The sequence below is a fragment of the Notolepis coatsorum genome (genome assembly GCF_963971535.1).
Source record: "Notolepis coatsorum genome assembly, chromosome: 2".
In the NCBI taxonomy this organism is placed as follows: Eukaryota; Metazoa; Chordata; class Actinopteri; order Aulopiformes; family Paralepididae; genus Notolepis; species Notolepis coatsorum.
The window spans coordinates 203,944,577-203,961,107 of NC_140166.1; the positions used below are offsets into that span (position 1 = coordinate 203,944,577).

Sequence of the window (16,531 nt, forward strand, 5' to 3'; positions counted from 1 at the left end):
GAAAGGCTAAACAGCTCGCAAGGTATTGCTCTATATCTGCTATTATTGGTAGCCGCTCTATTTGGAGACAGCGTTGCTTTTTGTACCCATAGAGTAGATATAGTTTTACGGAAATGCTATTGTATCTGTTTTTGAAACATCATCTGTGTCAATATTGTATGTGTACGATGTGAATGCTGCACAGTCACAGACGTAATTGCATGACTCCCAATGAGCTAATTGCACTGTTGGTGTTTATGTCCTTAACCCTTTCACTACCACTCCACCAAAGGGTTAACCCTTTAACTGCAACAATACAGAAGGTTAACCCTTTCACTGCCACATGACAAAGGGTTGACCCTTTCACTACCACACTACAGAAGGTTAACCTTTCGCTACCACACTACAGACTGTTTAACCGTCTGTAGTGTGGTAGTGAAAAGGTTAACCTTCTGTAGTGTGGTCGTGAAAGGGTTAATGTACTTTGTATTTATGTGGACATAAATAAAGCATCTAAAATGTGTTCTCAGCTGGAGTGCAACGACGTGGTGCTGTTCTGGAGGATCCAGAGGATGCTGGGCATCACAGCCAACACACTCCGACAGCAGCTCACCAACACGGAAGGTAAGGCTGTATGGACGCCGGTGGGGGGGATTTGACCGTTTCGCTAAATACGACACACCGATCGTCAAACCCGACTGTTTGCGTAGTGTGACTTCCTCCGAAAACATCCGTTAACGTCAGGGAAATGCACCGAATGACGCGCTCTAGCGGCAAAATAAGTAACGGGAGCAGCGCTTGGTAATTTTTTACAATAATTTAAATAAATGAAAGCATCATAGCTTTGTTTTCATATATCATATTTTTTTTTAGCAGTTTCAAGACTAACCTTTTCAAGACAGGTTAATTCTAAATGTATTGGCCTACAGTTGATACAACTAGGCCTATTCCAGTGAGAAATTGATCCATGACTGTTGAAGATTTGACGTTTAGCTGCAACCTGTACAACTATTCCAGTGACTCATTTGATCCACACCAGGATGTCATGAAGATCATTGCTGTTTACATCTCCAGCCTGAGGCTGAACCACCCCGGAGATAAAGTTATTGCTTCACTCATTTGGAGAGCACAGGAATAAACTTCTCTCGCTGTGAAAATAATTATTTTGGCACAACCGTTTGGCGTAGTTCTAAGTCTTTAATCATTTACATCTATTCTCAGGGCTTTGTGGAGACAGACATGGCATTTTTTATTTCAGCAAGCAATCGAAGTTGGCTACTACATTGGTTTGGCTTAGCAGTAGCTACTGATTGCTATGCTAGGAGAATATCCACTGTGTATATAAGGTCTGCTCTCTGCAAGTTAATGTGCAACTGAAGTGTCAGAGCGGCTGTGGTGAAATTAAATTGACTTTTTTGTAAGAATATCACAATCTCCCTATGAACTTGGAACTGACACGTTGCTCCACTACAGCCATCAGTTGTCAGCCGTCGACGTCACGCTTCCTTTGAAAGTACTGAAACGTGCTCCACTGCCTGTGTTTTTCCGTTCGTGTTGCGATGGCTGCATCCGAGCTAAAAGAATCGCAGAGGTTCAATTCTCAGCGGCTGACGTGCGCATTCGTCCACCATATACAGAGAAACTAGGTTTACTTTAGCTTTTCTGGTGATTGACTTGAATTTCAATCCAGTATGTTTTTCAATGTGACACTTCCAAAAATCATACACCGTAATTTAGGACTGAAAGAAGGGTGCGCTGCATTTACGACACAAGGCAAAATGAGAGCAACACGGCATGCGGCACAATCATTGTTCTTTTTTTGTTATATATTTTTTTATGATTGTGGGAAGCCAAACAATTTTACTCTATCAATTGCCAAGCCCTACCATAACTAACCTACTGTCTGGCTGTAGTTGGTTTCAGCTCACTGGGATACTGACGGAGCTTGTATATGTTTACACAGTGACTGTTCATTGCTTCTTTATGAGACGTACGGACTCTCTTCCCCTCCGTCCTCCTCTCCTCCTCAAAGTCAACACAATGCGTTCTGTGGAGCGGGTAGAACGGCAAATTGCCGTGACGCTGATGGCGGCGCTTGTGGTGGAACCGGTGTGTTATCCTGAGTGCCTGCGGGACGCTGATGTAGTAAATCGCTGAGATGGATCGTAAGCGGAGTTCATCTCAAAATAGCAACTGTGACTAAGGGAGACAGGACTTGCAGGCACTTTGCAACCGGTTGACTGGTCTGCACCTGAGGCTTGGCTAGTGTAGGACTGGAAGAATAAGAAGCAGGGATTGTATTGGGCTGAGCTGCACCAGGCCCAGTGCAGGGTGGATGCGGTGCCACAGAGACTGGGATCAGGTGGAGTATAGCACCAGGCCAGACTGAGCTAGAGTTGCATTGAACCAGCCAGACACCAGGGCAGGTCCTGTCTTGAATCCTTACATTCATTGTTCTTAACCTCATTATCAAAGTCACATTTGCAGTATTTGATCATTAAATTCAATGAAAGGTCCAATGCATTGTTGTAGAATTGGATATTATTGATAGTAATGTGCGTGTGTGTGTATTCCCAGTACGTCGTCTGGAGAAGAATGTGAAGGAGGTGTTGGAGGATTTTGCAGAAGACTTAGAGAAGAAGTCTCATCTTATCACTGGCCGCCGAGTACAGCTGGCTGAGGATCTCAGTGAGTAACGCACACGCACACACACACACACACACACACACACACACACTCTCTCGGAGCTCAAGCATAAGGACCATCCCAGGGGCCAATAGAAATGGGATATGGGAGGATGTAAATAAATTTCCGGAGTCTTTTAAAATGGATATTGATTAATTAATATGCAGGTGCCTTGCTCCCTGTGTGCGTGTTCACTGCACGTCTGTATCTCTGTCTTTCCTCTCTGCTTCAACTCGAGCACACAGCAGGAACTGCGGTCCGGGGCTGTGTGAGTTCATCCAAACTGATCAAATCATAATTATGGGCACAACACTCACTACAGGAGCTATGTCCAGCATTACTGGTGATGACTGCCATCTTATCAATCGTGATGTTCTTTCGCCAGAAATGAGTGCGTTCAATAGACTGTACAAATAAATGCATTCAAATGTACCGGTAGTGCTCGCTCTCCCGTTCTGTCTCTCTCTCTCTCTCACACACTCATTCTCTCCCTCTCTCTATCTTTCTCTCTCTCTCTCGGTTGTGTGCTGTCCAGAGGCAATACTCAATTACAACTATCCAAACCCATGACAATAATTGTCCAAATATGTTTTGGTCTTTGATTTGCACAACAAGAATGTTGAAAAGGAAGGCATTCTTTGTCAGTTTTGTCAGTTGTACAAGACTATTGGATGAGTAAATGAAAACCAACCATCAGCTGACTAAGGAGCCCTGTAGTACGGGACAGTCTCTCCTTCCCTGTGTAGGACAACATGACACATGTACTCCACAGGAGCCATTACTAGGAGACCACAAAGCAGCCACTAGGTGGCAGTGGTGCTCAAGGCAAGGAGACAGCCGGCTTGTAGAGAATAGGAACTAGTATTCACTCAGCCAGTGAGCCTGGTCAGTTGAGGCTACCTGGTATCTGTGAAATGTCTTTTCTCCATGTTGCCGCTGAGGTTGATCTAATGAGTTCTTCTCCTCTGTGCTGATTGTTTTTAGAAGGTAATTGTAGGTATTCTGCTCACAATACACACGCATACAGTGAGGTGGTATCACTACTATAGGTATTCTGCTCACAATACACATGCATTCAGTGAGGTGTTATCACTATTATAAGTATTCTACTCACAATACACATGCATTCAGTGAGGTGTTATCACTATTATAAGTATTCTACTCACAATACACATGCATTCAGTGAGGTGTTATCACTATTATAAGTATTCTGCTCACAATACACATGCATACACTTAGGTGTTATCATTATTACAAGAATTATGCTCACAATACACATGCATACAGTAATGTGTTATCACTATTATGTCTTTTCTGCTCACAATATACATGCATTGCATACGGTTAGGTGTTATGATTGTTATAAGTATTCTGCTCACAATATGCATGCATACAGTAATGTAGGACTTTGGAAATGTTTTCACATTTTCTTTACAGTATAGCTTAGTGTCTTTTTAATAATAACTGGGTGAGCTTTACATTCAAAATAGTCTGTTTTCTCCATTGCAATTCCATTGCAAATTATTAAAAATACTCCTGCAGTGCATAATGTGTATATATATATAATATAATTTTTAGTATATATATATTTTTTACATGAATATAATTATGTTGGTTGCTTTTAATTGACAGCAATGTAAAAAAAAAAAATACATACCCATGTGTGGATACATACATTTTAATACTTAATACTTAAAATGTGTTAAGTATATAAATACATCCCAGCCTATGTTAAGGTCACACACACACACACACACACACACACACACACACACACACACACACACACACACACACACACACACACACACACACACACACACACACACAGTGACTTTTCCTCCATAGATGGAGACTTTAATTGCCACCCAGCGTGGCGGGGGGTGGAGCAGGAACAGCAGCGAGCTGCCCGCCGCCTGTCAAGTCCAGCCGCCAGAGCTGCTCCCTGTTAACACAGCCCTGCTGATTAAACACAGAGCAAAGTGTCCAAACGCCCACCAGACAAGCCCAGACTAGCTCTACCCCCCCCCCCCCCCCACACACACACACACACACACACACACACAATGTATCTCACACACACACAGCTGGTATGAAGCATAGTATCTAAATTTGTGCTTTGTAGTGACGGCCTGTTTGGCGTCTTCTCTGTTTCTCTCTGAAGAAGATGTGACTCTTTTTAGTAAAGTGTCCTTGGCTGTTTTGTTGGTTATGAAACTGTAGACTAGATTGAGGCTGTTTTTTTTTTGTTATAAAACTAGACTAGATTGAGGCTGTTTTTTTTGGTTATAAAACTAGACTAGATTGAGGCTGTTTTGTTGGTTATAAAACTGTAGATTGAGGCTGTGTGTTCATGTTGTTTATAAATACAGTGTAGACTAGATTGAGGCTGTTTTTGTTTTGTTTAGTTTTTTAACTTACATTTGTATTGACAATTAAAATCATACCACATTGAAACAAGAAACAAAAAACTGAAACAAAAACAAACTTAAAACAATACAGTGACATGGTGACATGTGAGCATTCTTCCATTTATACATGTGACATCATGTTCTGGTTCCAGTCTGTGGTGTCGTTCACATTTCTTTTATATTCATCCCATTTTGACCCACATTTCTCCTCCTCTACCCTCAATATCTGTGTAAATCGTTCCATGTCGTATATTTCCTCTACTACACCCAGCCACTGTTATTTTGTAGGTGGATCCACTTTGTACCATGCTCTTGTTATAGTTTTCTTACTGGCTACCAGTAGTGTCTTTACCAGGTATTTGTCCTCTCCTTGTATGTTTTCCTGTGTCAGATTCCCCAGATATAGCACCAAGCCCGTCATGGGCACTTCATAACCTAATATCTCCTTTAATGTCTCCCATATTCCTTCCCAGATTGAGGCTGTTTTCATGTTGGTTATGAAACTAGACTAGATTGAGGCTGTTTTGTTGGTTATGAAACTAGACGAGATTGAGGCTGTTTTCGTGTTGGTTATGAAACTAGACTAGATTGAGGCTGTTTTGTTGGTTATGAAACTAGACGAGATTGAGGCTGTTTTCGTGTTGGTTATGAAACTAGACTAGATTGAGGCTATTGTCATGCTGGTTATGAAACTGTAGACTAGATTGAGACTGTGTTCATTCTTTATTGAATATGGATGGAGTGACGCTGCTGTGAGTCACACGCCCAGCGGGGCCTGTGGTCTCAGAGCCTTCTGCTGCTGGGGGTAACCAGAGACCCTGGGAGAGGATTCCTGTGCTTATGGCCATGACACACACACACACACACATACCAGTGACTGCCCCCCAAGGAGTTGACCGTTAGTCATGTCTGGGGCCGTGCCAACAGGGACAAGCCCAGACCTGCACAGCTTCACAAGTGTGTGTCTGTTTGGGGTCCTGCCTCTACTGTTGCCCCTCCAAACAGCACCCTTTCACTTTCCAGTCGTACGTGAACTGGACAGATTGTGGGAACAGTGTGTGTGTGTTTGCACTTTGAGAAAGGTATGCTGCCAGCTCAGGACTTGTTGTCAGTCTCCAGTAACACACACACACGCACGCGCGCGCACACGCACACACGGTGGTATTCAAAGGACATAAATTGGCAAAGATATGAACTCTGGCCCAAAGATAATCCCTTAACACACCATACAATCTCCATCCTGTTCCAAGATGATACTAGCTTATAGTGGTGGGGGAAAATATCGATAGGTAGTAGTATCGCGATACTTTGCGTGGCGATACTGTATCGATACAAGGACGCCAATATCGATATTTTATTATTTATTATAAAATAAAATAAAAAGGAAGTTGCATTGTTCATTTCAATACCTGTAATAGTACAGTAGTCCACACACGTGCGCATTCAGTTAAGTTGGAATATGACTGTAATACAAACAAAGTTCAGTTTGTCAGTTACATGCAACGCAGATTAGTGTTGACATCTGTCTGCTTGAGAAAATCCCATTTGCTGCAATAAAAATTATTGAAGTGAGATTAACAGACTGAAAACTTTATTTTATTAGATAAAACATGTTGACAAAGTTTTACTTTGCAGTTGAAAAAGGTAATCAATCGCAATATATCGCAATACCCAGCATATCGCAATATATTTTTTATCGCAATACTATCGTATCGTGGTAATATCGTATTGTGAGGCCTCTGGTGATTCCCACCCCTACTAGTTTATACATTATATGCACATAATATTTTAATATTGTGTACCCAGTTTAATCACCTGTATATTGCTGTTGTACTTTACTGTTACATTTGCACTCTGGTTGGATGCCAGACTTATTTTCGTTGTACTGTACTTGTGCTGTATCGTGAGAACAGAATTTAATCTAATCTAATTAAATAGTAGAAGTAGAATATCTTTAAAGAACATTTCAAGTACATTTTGACATAGACCTGAAATGTGTCATCTGCATTTAACCCATTGTAACTAGTTGGTAACCAGTTGGTAACCAGTAGGCCCGCGGACCAACTACAGTTGTAATGCCAGAGCCTTAGGGCCCTTTCTCACTCACCATTCGGGGTCGAATCAGCGTCGGGTCGCACCAGAAAAGGGTGTGTCCGTCTGAGTGAGAACGCTCTCCCCAGTCCCCGTCGATTCGTCCCCGGGGGCGCTGAACCTGGACCGGTGAAATAGGTGGTCTCGGATGCGCGCTAGTGGGAGCGGGGGGCGTGACTCACACAACGTCGTTACTGTAATGCTTTCATGCTTGCGATATTTATGGGCAATTTGCGAGTTCAGATCTCAACCAAAACAAGCATGTGGAGCCTCACAGCTCAGTGGATGAAAACATGAAGCCACGTTACAAAGCACAGCATTTCCCTGGCTCGCATTAGGCCTGGCAATTTTGTTTGCCATTGCTATGTCTATACATTGGTTTCTTGTTCGAATGCATTTATTTCTATTAGACCAGTGGTGCCCAACCAGTCGGCCGTGGTCGACCAGTAGATCAATGACATGCAATATAATTGGCACGAGCGATGGGATAATGTTAGCTGCTGAACAGGCTAAGCTAACTAGGGTTAGCCGTTAGCTTAGCGTTAGCATTTGCCATTGCTATGTCTACTATACTTTCTTGTTCGAATGCATTTATTTCTATAGACCAGTGGTGCCCAACCAGTCGGCCGTGATCGACCGGTAGATCAATGACATTCAATATAATTGATGCGAGCAATGTTACTAGTAATAGGCTAAGCTAACTAGCGTTAGCTGTTAGCTTAGCGTTAGCCAGTGATGGGCAGTAGCTAGCTACAAGTAGCGACGCTACATAGCTTAACTACAATTCTCAGTAGCGTGATGGTAGCGTTGCTACTTTTGAACCAAGTAGCGGTCTCTGTAGCGCAGCTATTTTTAGAACGAAGTAGCGACGAGGAAACGCTACACCGCTACTATCGGGAGAAACAGTCTAGACCAGTGGTCACCAACCTTTTTAAGCCCAAGATCACTTTTTTTTTTGGTGAAGGCAAGATCTACCTATTGAAGCGTTGAGAGAAAAAGACAGCCAAGATTGTACTTTAAACTAAATGACTTTTATTTGCCTGTATTCTAATTACATGCAATGCTTTGGTCCAACATTAAAACGTCAAAGTAGAACTATTATGTACTTTCTCAGTCAGTGCTAAGTGCAGTCATCTTATGCAGCATCACTTTTCACATCAAAACAAAAGTAGAACTGTGATGTGGACTTTCTCATATTATTAACATTGACAAACATATTTACAATTAGCATTTTATAAAGTAGAACTGTAATGTGTACTTTCTCAGTCAGTGCTAAGTGCAGTCAGTGCTAAGTGCAGTCAGTGCTAAGTGCAGCATCATTTTCACATCAAAACAAAAGTAGAACTGTAATGTGTACTTTCTCAGTCGGTGCTAAGTGCAGTCAGTGCTAAGTGCAGCATCACTTTTCACATCAAAACAAAGGTAGAACTGTAATGTGGACTCTCCGGGTAAGATCATTTTTTTTTTTTTTTTTTTTTTTCATGGAAAGATCTACAGGGACAGTCTCAAAGATCGACCAGTCGATCAAGATCGACGGGTTGGTGACCACTGGTCTAGACTATAAAGATTTGTGAGGAGAAAAAAAAACTCTGTAGAAAACCCACTGATTGGTTGGTTGGTTTAGATATGAGTATGACGACTCACGATTGGGTATGGTTAGGCCAAAACATTACGGGTAGGCCAATCAGAGGCAGGATAGGGCGGGACTCCAACCCGCAAATCAGGAAGTGAAAATCAAAACGCAGACCACTGAATGAGAATGAATTAATGCAATTTAACAATAACAGATTACATGAACCAGTCCGCGCGAAATAATGGCAGAGGGATTCGATGTTTCCACTGATGGCATTGATGAAGATGATGATGTCAATAACAACAATGCCTTTCCATAGCTCTATCTGGACACATTTATGAGTTTGATTGAAAAAACGCCTAAAACATTTGCTGCTATCAACTTCCCACACGCCCAGCACTAACTTGAGAACACATTCAGGTGAGCTGATGAAAATCAACTGTTCCCAAACAGCACACAAGTCAGTACACTTTTTGTCAACAGCTTTAACTAACGGATAGCTGCTATCATGATGATGTTTCACTGTAGGCAGAAAATGAACAATATTATGGGGGTGGAGAAAAGAAAAAAAGAGGGAAAAGATCACCTAGAGCAGTGGTTCTCAACCTGTGGGTCAGGACCTCCAGGGGGGGTCCCCACATGATTTTGGGGCCATGGAATGTTTTGTGAGTTACATATTTAAATACATTTGGTCATTTGGCTGACGCTTTCATTCAAAGCAACTTACAAATTGTGTACAACAAGTCAGCAGGAGTGGTACATATCTAGCAGCCAAGGATAAGTAGTATTGTTTGTCAGTGTCGAGCTTGAGTGTTATACTCTTGAGTACATACTGTAGTAGTATAGGCATAGTTGGTAGTAGTATATACATGGTAGCATAATACTAGTAAAATGAAGTAAAACAGTTACAATTCAGATATTGAAGAAGTGTGTTTTTGGTTGATAAAGTGGGCAGGTTTCAGAAGATGCAGAGTTTAGGGATAAATAATACATAAAGATAGAATAGAAAAGAAAAAGACCATTACTGCATCAAAAGTAATCAACAAACTATACTATAAAAACTGATCAAACCAAATGGTCTCTTTATTTTCTTTTGTAGAGGCTGCACCCAGCTAAACTTGCCTTCCTGGATTTTGTACATAATACAAGTTCATGTTAAAAGGATGACACAAAAAGCCAGACCGAGGGCTTGTTTCAGTTTTATAATAAACAATCAAACTGAGCATTTTTTTTGCCTGCCTATTTGTTTGGTGGAAACTTGATCACGAAGTAAAAAAAATTAAATAAAAAGTAGTGCCGATGTAGCTAGCTATTTTTGCCATGTTCTTGTAGTGTAGCTTGCTACATTTCTCTGGGGAAAGCTTCCATTGTAGTTGAGCTATATTTAATCGAGAGTAACCTGTAGTGTAGCTTGCTACATTTTCCAAGTAGCTTGCCCATCACTGGCGTTAGCCCTGGGAAACGCTCAAAAGCGGACTCTACAACACCATCCATTCGTGAGAAAAGGGGGTGGGTTATATTGACAAGGCTTGACAACAGAGGTTCAAATATAACTTCATATTTATTGGTTATTTGTTTATTTTATATCAGCATCCAGTCTCCACCGCCGTGTTAACACCCCCCAACCGTAAACAGAACCCGGAGCGAACCAAGACTGAAGTGTGTACACAAACTAGAGGGGGGAGAGGGGGTGGGGGGGGAGTTTGCACCCAAAGACGGTACGAGACGGTACGGAGCTGATTCGACCCCGATGGTGAGTGAGAAAGCACCCTCAGTCAAAGCCAAGCATGCATGTCTTCTGATGGATACAGATGGAGGCTTCCAGGCTTAATCACTGTTTAAAGAGGCACACGCACACAGTTCCTATTGTTTTCCTGCTTGATAAAGGCTTCCTGCTGTGCTGATAGGGGAGCAGTGTTGTAATGGGCTACAGGTGAGAGAGGCTGTGTTTGGTTAGGCAGAGCAGGACTCGGGTGTTACCCTTAACACACACACACCTCTGCTGCCAATGTAAACACACTCCAAACATACACACTCACATACAGTACATAGTGGGGGATGTGTATTCTCTCTCTCTCTCACTCACTCACACTTGCACAGCCGTAAGCTGTCGGGTTGAGTTAAACAGGGACTGGCTTAACTTCCTCCTGCATGGAGTCTCTGTAACTCCAGCCGAGGGGAAAAGGTCAAACGCACATTTCTCCTCTACACTCCTCTGCTCTCTGCTCCTCTACACTCCTCATTTCCTCTCCTTCTCTCATCTCCTCTCCTCTCTTTCTCTGATCTCTTCTCCTCTACACTCCCCTCCTCTTCTACACACCTCTCTGCTCCTCTACACTCCTCATCTCCTCTCCTCTCTTTCTCTCATCTCTTCTCCTCTACACTCCCCTCCTCCTCTACACACCTCTCTGCTCCTCTACACTCCTCCTCTCCTCTCTTTCTCTCATCTCTTCTCCTCTACACTCCCCTCCTCTTCTACACACCTCTCTGCTCCTCTACACTCCTCATCTCCTCTCCTCTCTTTCTCTCATCTCTTCTCCTCTACACTCCCCTCCTCCTCTACACACCTCTCTGCTCCTCTACACTCCTCCTCTCCTCTCTTTCTCTCATCTCTTCTCCTCTACACTCCCCTCCTCCTCTACACACATCTCTGCTCCTCTACACACCTCTGCTCATCTCCTCTCCTTCTCATCTCCTCTCTTCTCCTCTACACTCCTCATCTCCTCTCCTTCTCTCACCTCCTCTCTTTCTCTCATCTCCTCTCCTCTACACTCCCCATCTCCTCTACACACCTCTCTGCTCATCTCCTCTCCTCTTCTCCTCTACACTCCTCTGCTCCTCTACACTCCTCATCTCCCCTCCTTCTCCCATCTCCTCTCTTTCTCTCATCTCTTCTCCTCTACACTCCTCCTCTCCTCTCCGCTCCACACACCATCAGGAATGTCCAGACCTGCCTGGCCTTGCACATGACATAAGATGTGTCTATTCCCGAACCATCCCAAGTAGGCATGACACTCCCACGTCTCACCACCTCCAGTCTCCATTCAGTGGGTCGATGTGGGCTGAGGGTATGTGAGGGAATCCGATAAGCCGTTCTATAGGATTGACCGGTTGCAAAACAATGATTGACATAGCCGTCCACCAATCCCAATAGGCGATACTTGGCTGTGACATCAGTGCTACGGCATCATTTGATGTAACTTTACAGAACTTGAAGATGAAGGAGAAACGTCTAACACATAAGGAACTTGTCATATTGATCCACCTGAAGGGCAATGCTGTTTTAATATATCTGCGTGGTGATTTGCTGAACATTTCACAGCTTGTCGTCCAAGACAGCGGTAACTATGGAAGGTAGAACGTACAGAAGGATTGTCACTCACAGTTGAACCAGAGAGACAACCCCCCCCCCCCCCCCCCCCCCACACACACACACACATTAGGAATCTAGAGCAGAACAGGCTCCATTCACCCCAATGACAGATGTAGAAATCATGGCCGAATGTGGCTATTCTTTTTCCTTTACCATAGGAATTGAGATAAATATTGAACTAGTCTCTTACAAGTTGTCGGCGGCGACAGTGGCTCAGGAGGTAGAGCGCTCGTCTGGTTAATCTGAAGGTTTCCGGTTCGAGTCCTGCTCCTCCTGGCAGTGTGTCTGTCAAAGTGTCCTTGAGCAAGACACTTAACCCCTAACTGCTCCCAATGAGCAGGTTTGCACCTCGCATGGTTGCCTCCACTGTCGGTGTGAGTGAATGGGTGAATGTGAGGCATGAAATGGTAAAGCGTTTTGGATTTTAAATGCAGTCCATTTAAGTTGAAGGCATTCTGAACATCTTTATACTAAATGTGTGTTTTTCTAAAACGACGAACCAGCGCAAAACACGTTTTTTTTAGTCTTGTCCTGCAATCTGATGGTGTTAACACTTTCAGTGCCACGCCTCCGGTGCCCCGGAACCCTGTTGCGTGCCACCACCCACTTCAATGACTGATCTCTCATATTTGCGAAAGCATAAACTATATCTTAAATGATGGCTATGTGTCTAATATGGCCGTCGCTTATCAATGACTTGTTTGCAGTCAACATTGTCGAAACTGATTGTTTTTTAATCTGTTCATTTCCGTTTTATACCATTTTGAAAAACGCTCGTTTTTTGAAAGTTCCAGAAAAAAATAAAGATTCTGTGATAAACGCCCTTTACTGGAATACACAACACGTTGTAATTTTTCGGCCTATTTATGAATCGTTTTCAAATAAACGCTAGATTATCGATAGTATAGGTGTACTTATGCATGCTATAGAAGCGGGCTGAAAAATCGATTATTTTATTTCCTGATCGCACACACACACAGATACACACATGGCACACGCTGATATATATATAGGTGAAAATAGCTCTGATTATCCCAAGACTGGTAAAATAGATTCCTTACCTCAGATCAGAGAGATTATTATATATTATTATAAAGATTATTCCAATTCGTGTTTATTGATCCAACGCTGGGTACTGGAAACACACATTCTCCGCTGTTCTGGTGGTCGGCGATTACTTGGATCGTCTCCGGTTACTTGTCTGATAAGTAAAATGTGGAAGCAGGACTTTTTTTTCTCCATGCGTTTCATTCAATCCAATCCAAAGGGGTGCAGTACCATCCGGAGAGACGATAGCAGGGTTTCCGTTAGAATTTTTTTTTGCAGGTCTGAGTGTCCGGTAGATTTCAATCTACCGGACAAATGGGATAAATTCCGGTCAGAGTTTATTGAGCTTAAAAACAATTGATAGACCTATATAAAGAATGACATCATCAAGGCATTTATAATATTTTAACTTAAAACTAGGCTACTTTTGCGTATCAGTCATTAATATATTCCAAATAAAATAAGTCCCTCGAGACTTCGTGCTGCTGCTGCCGACTTGAGGTGTCGGTGGGCAGTCTGCCCGACCTTAATAAACAGCAGTCTGTTATAATCACATTTTTATGAGCTAACTAATTCCGTTATATTGGACATTTGTATTAATTATATCAAGCGAAGAACTGAGAAATTTGGCACCGCTGTGTCAGCGCGAGCTGGCTGCTGATATATTTACGTGAAGCATGGAGCACTTGGAGCAGGCAGAGCAGAGCAGTGGTGTCAGCAGCGCCCCCACCCAACAGCTGAATTGCCAATGGCTGAATTGGAGTACTGCACCCTGCCAAGCCATGCTTCACGTAAATATATCAGCAGCCAGCTCGCGCTGACAGCAGGATGTCATTATTAGACCGGCTGCTTGGTGAGATTGTTTCGTTCATCGCATAGGCTATATAATTTTAGCCTATTTTAATACAATTCAAATAATCTAATTGTGTTTAGAGGGAATTATTTTCACCGGACATTATGACCGGAGAGATTAAATATGTCGGACTTCAACAGATTTTGCCAGTCAAATACCGGTAATTACCGGCTAACGGAAACGCTGGACGATAGGGGGCGGTATTTTCCCTGTTCGAGTTCAGACAGATCCCCACTGGTAACGTGAGGCTAGATTGATTAAAAATGAATGGAAATCGATAATAAAAAAAATAACAATTTAAAAACGAGACATCTCGTCGCTGGCACTCAAAGTGTTAATGATGGTGTCTGTGTGAAAGTCGATGGTGTCTGTAAAAGTCGCTGGCTGTGTAAAAGTCGATGGTGTCTGTAAAAGTCCTGCCCACTTAGAAAACTGTTCCTTTTTTATCCCATTGGTGCAGCTTTTTAACAAGTTCTATTCCGTGATTAGAATATCTGGTTAAACTCACACTGAACACAGTCCTGGCATGATGGGAGTGTGAGTGTGCAGAGGCAGGTGTCAGACGGCCAATAAAGTTTGGTTATATTGTCGAGTCGGTTCTATACCTAGTGATTACCTAGCAGGGCTCTGGAGTGTGTGTGGGGGTTTTCTATATTGGTCTAGCTAGGTCTAATTACTGCCCTCGTTCACCCACTGTTGACATACAACATGTGAGTTAGTGTCTTAATCTTAAAATATTGTTTTGGAAGCGTAGAGTGCGATTGAAGAGTTTGAGTTGCACAACACAGCTGCACTCAGACTCTGTGTCGTTCCACTTTCTCCTACATCCTCCTCCCAGAGTCTGAACACGGCGGCCACCCTTGGTCAGAGGGAGTTTTTCCTCTTCGCGTTACAGCGCTCTCGCCGTGTCAGTCTGTCAGCCGCTTGGCAGCAGGGTGAGTGCAGGATCTGGGTCATTAGCCGTCTTGACAGTTAGCACAGGGTTCTCTCTCTCTCTCTCTCTCTCTCTAAATGACCAGAGCAGACTGACTGGCTGACTCCACAACACGCCTCGGAGCACAGAGCGGTTCCGTACAGCTTTTTCTGAACACGAGAGTTGGTACCGAAGTTAGGTTTTTTTCTTGGTTTTTCTGAAAATTCTTTTGGAAACAAAAAAACCATTTAAAATGTTTTGAGTTCTCAACGCACAAGTGTATCTTCATTCCCTGTTAATGATGCAGTGGCTCAACCTGATAAAATGTGCCGGAGGGTATGGATTCTTACCTACCGTACTTTTCGGACTATAAGCCGCGGCTTTTTTCCCCATTTTTCGACCCTGCGGCTTATATAACGGTGCGGCTTATATGTGGACAAAACCCGAAAATCAAAATATTGCTTTTTTTACTGCATTGAAATGTTATTATTTGTTCCCTTATTTGCCAAACTTAATACAACTTGTAAATGAGTTAATGTTATTTGTCCGACAGTATTGTGTCCCAATGGGAGTCATTCTCTGTAGAGGTGGGAACTTAAAGCTCAATATAAGAACGGCCATGCACCACCACTCACAGAATCGAGAAAGAGCAATCAATCTGTCAATCCTTTCCGTGGCCGGGTGAGGTGAGGTTTCCCGTGTTGAGTCAAATTAAGCCGCAGGCTCCACTCCTTACATATGGTAATTAACATTAAAACACATGCGGCTTATAGTCCAGTGCGGCTTATATATGTACACATCATTCAATTTAGCTGCTGCGGCTTATAGTCAGGTGCGGCTTATAGTGCGAAAAGTACGGTATCTTGATGTGATTTATCTAGAGATATCTACCGCACGAATTCTAGGTGTTAATGAAGCCAGCATAGCAATCTGGTCAGAAGTGGTGGAGAGGATAAAGCATTATATGAACTTTTAATCCTTGGTATCAAACGGAATAATGGATGTATCCAAGGGGGGTCTGGTGGGGGGGGGGGGTTAGAACGAGCAAGAGCATTTATGTGTTGTATTGTATTGTAATTAATCTGTGTATATCTTTAATCTACATCTATTTTAATTTTAAAAACCGGGCTGTCATTATTGTTAGTATTATGTCGGTAATAGCCCTGTGATTTATAGTGGATTTCTACTGTAAATGTTTGTATGTCATGTCAAAAATAAAAAAAACGTAAACATTTGTTCACAAAAAAAATTATGCTGTGGCTTGTCCTTAACCTCTTACGCCCGAGCAGTCCGGGACCGGTACGAGAATGACATCACGCCATAAATCCATCTCTACAGAATGTATGAATTAATGTTGCCTTTGATGGTGTTATTCACCGTCAAAGATGAAAAAAGATGGATGTCCCTAGATACCAAGAACATGGGGTTTGTAGAAGTGGAGCAATCTTCCATTTACTTAGGTATGTATTTTTAGGTTTAAGAGGTTAAAGCTCGAGATTCTCCCCTAAAATAAATGGTGCATTTATATAACCGCTTTTATCCAAAGCACTTTACAATTTTGTTCCTCACATTCACACCGACGGCGGAGGCAACCATGCAATGTGCC

At 42.7% G+C, this 16,531-nt stretch overlaps 1 protein-coding gene across 5 annotated transcripts in view; it reads left to right on the forward strand.

The window, feature by feature from the left end:
- Nucleotides 1–16,531, forward strand: part of opa1 (OPA1 mitochondrial dynamin like GTPase) — an 80,124-nt gene that overhangs the window by 43,949 nt on the left and 19,644 nt on the right. For all 5 annotated transcript variants that reach the window (XM_084308966.1, XM_084308967.1, XM_084308969.1 and 2 more), the window contains 2 exons: nucleotides 510–603; nucleotides 2,557–2,667. In XM_084308966.1, the coding sequence (XP_084165092.1) occupies nucleotides 510–603; nucleotides 2,557–2,667 (205 nt within the window). The remainder of the gene's footprint in view (nucleotides 1–509; nucleotides 604–2,556; nucleotides 2,668–16,531) is intronic.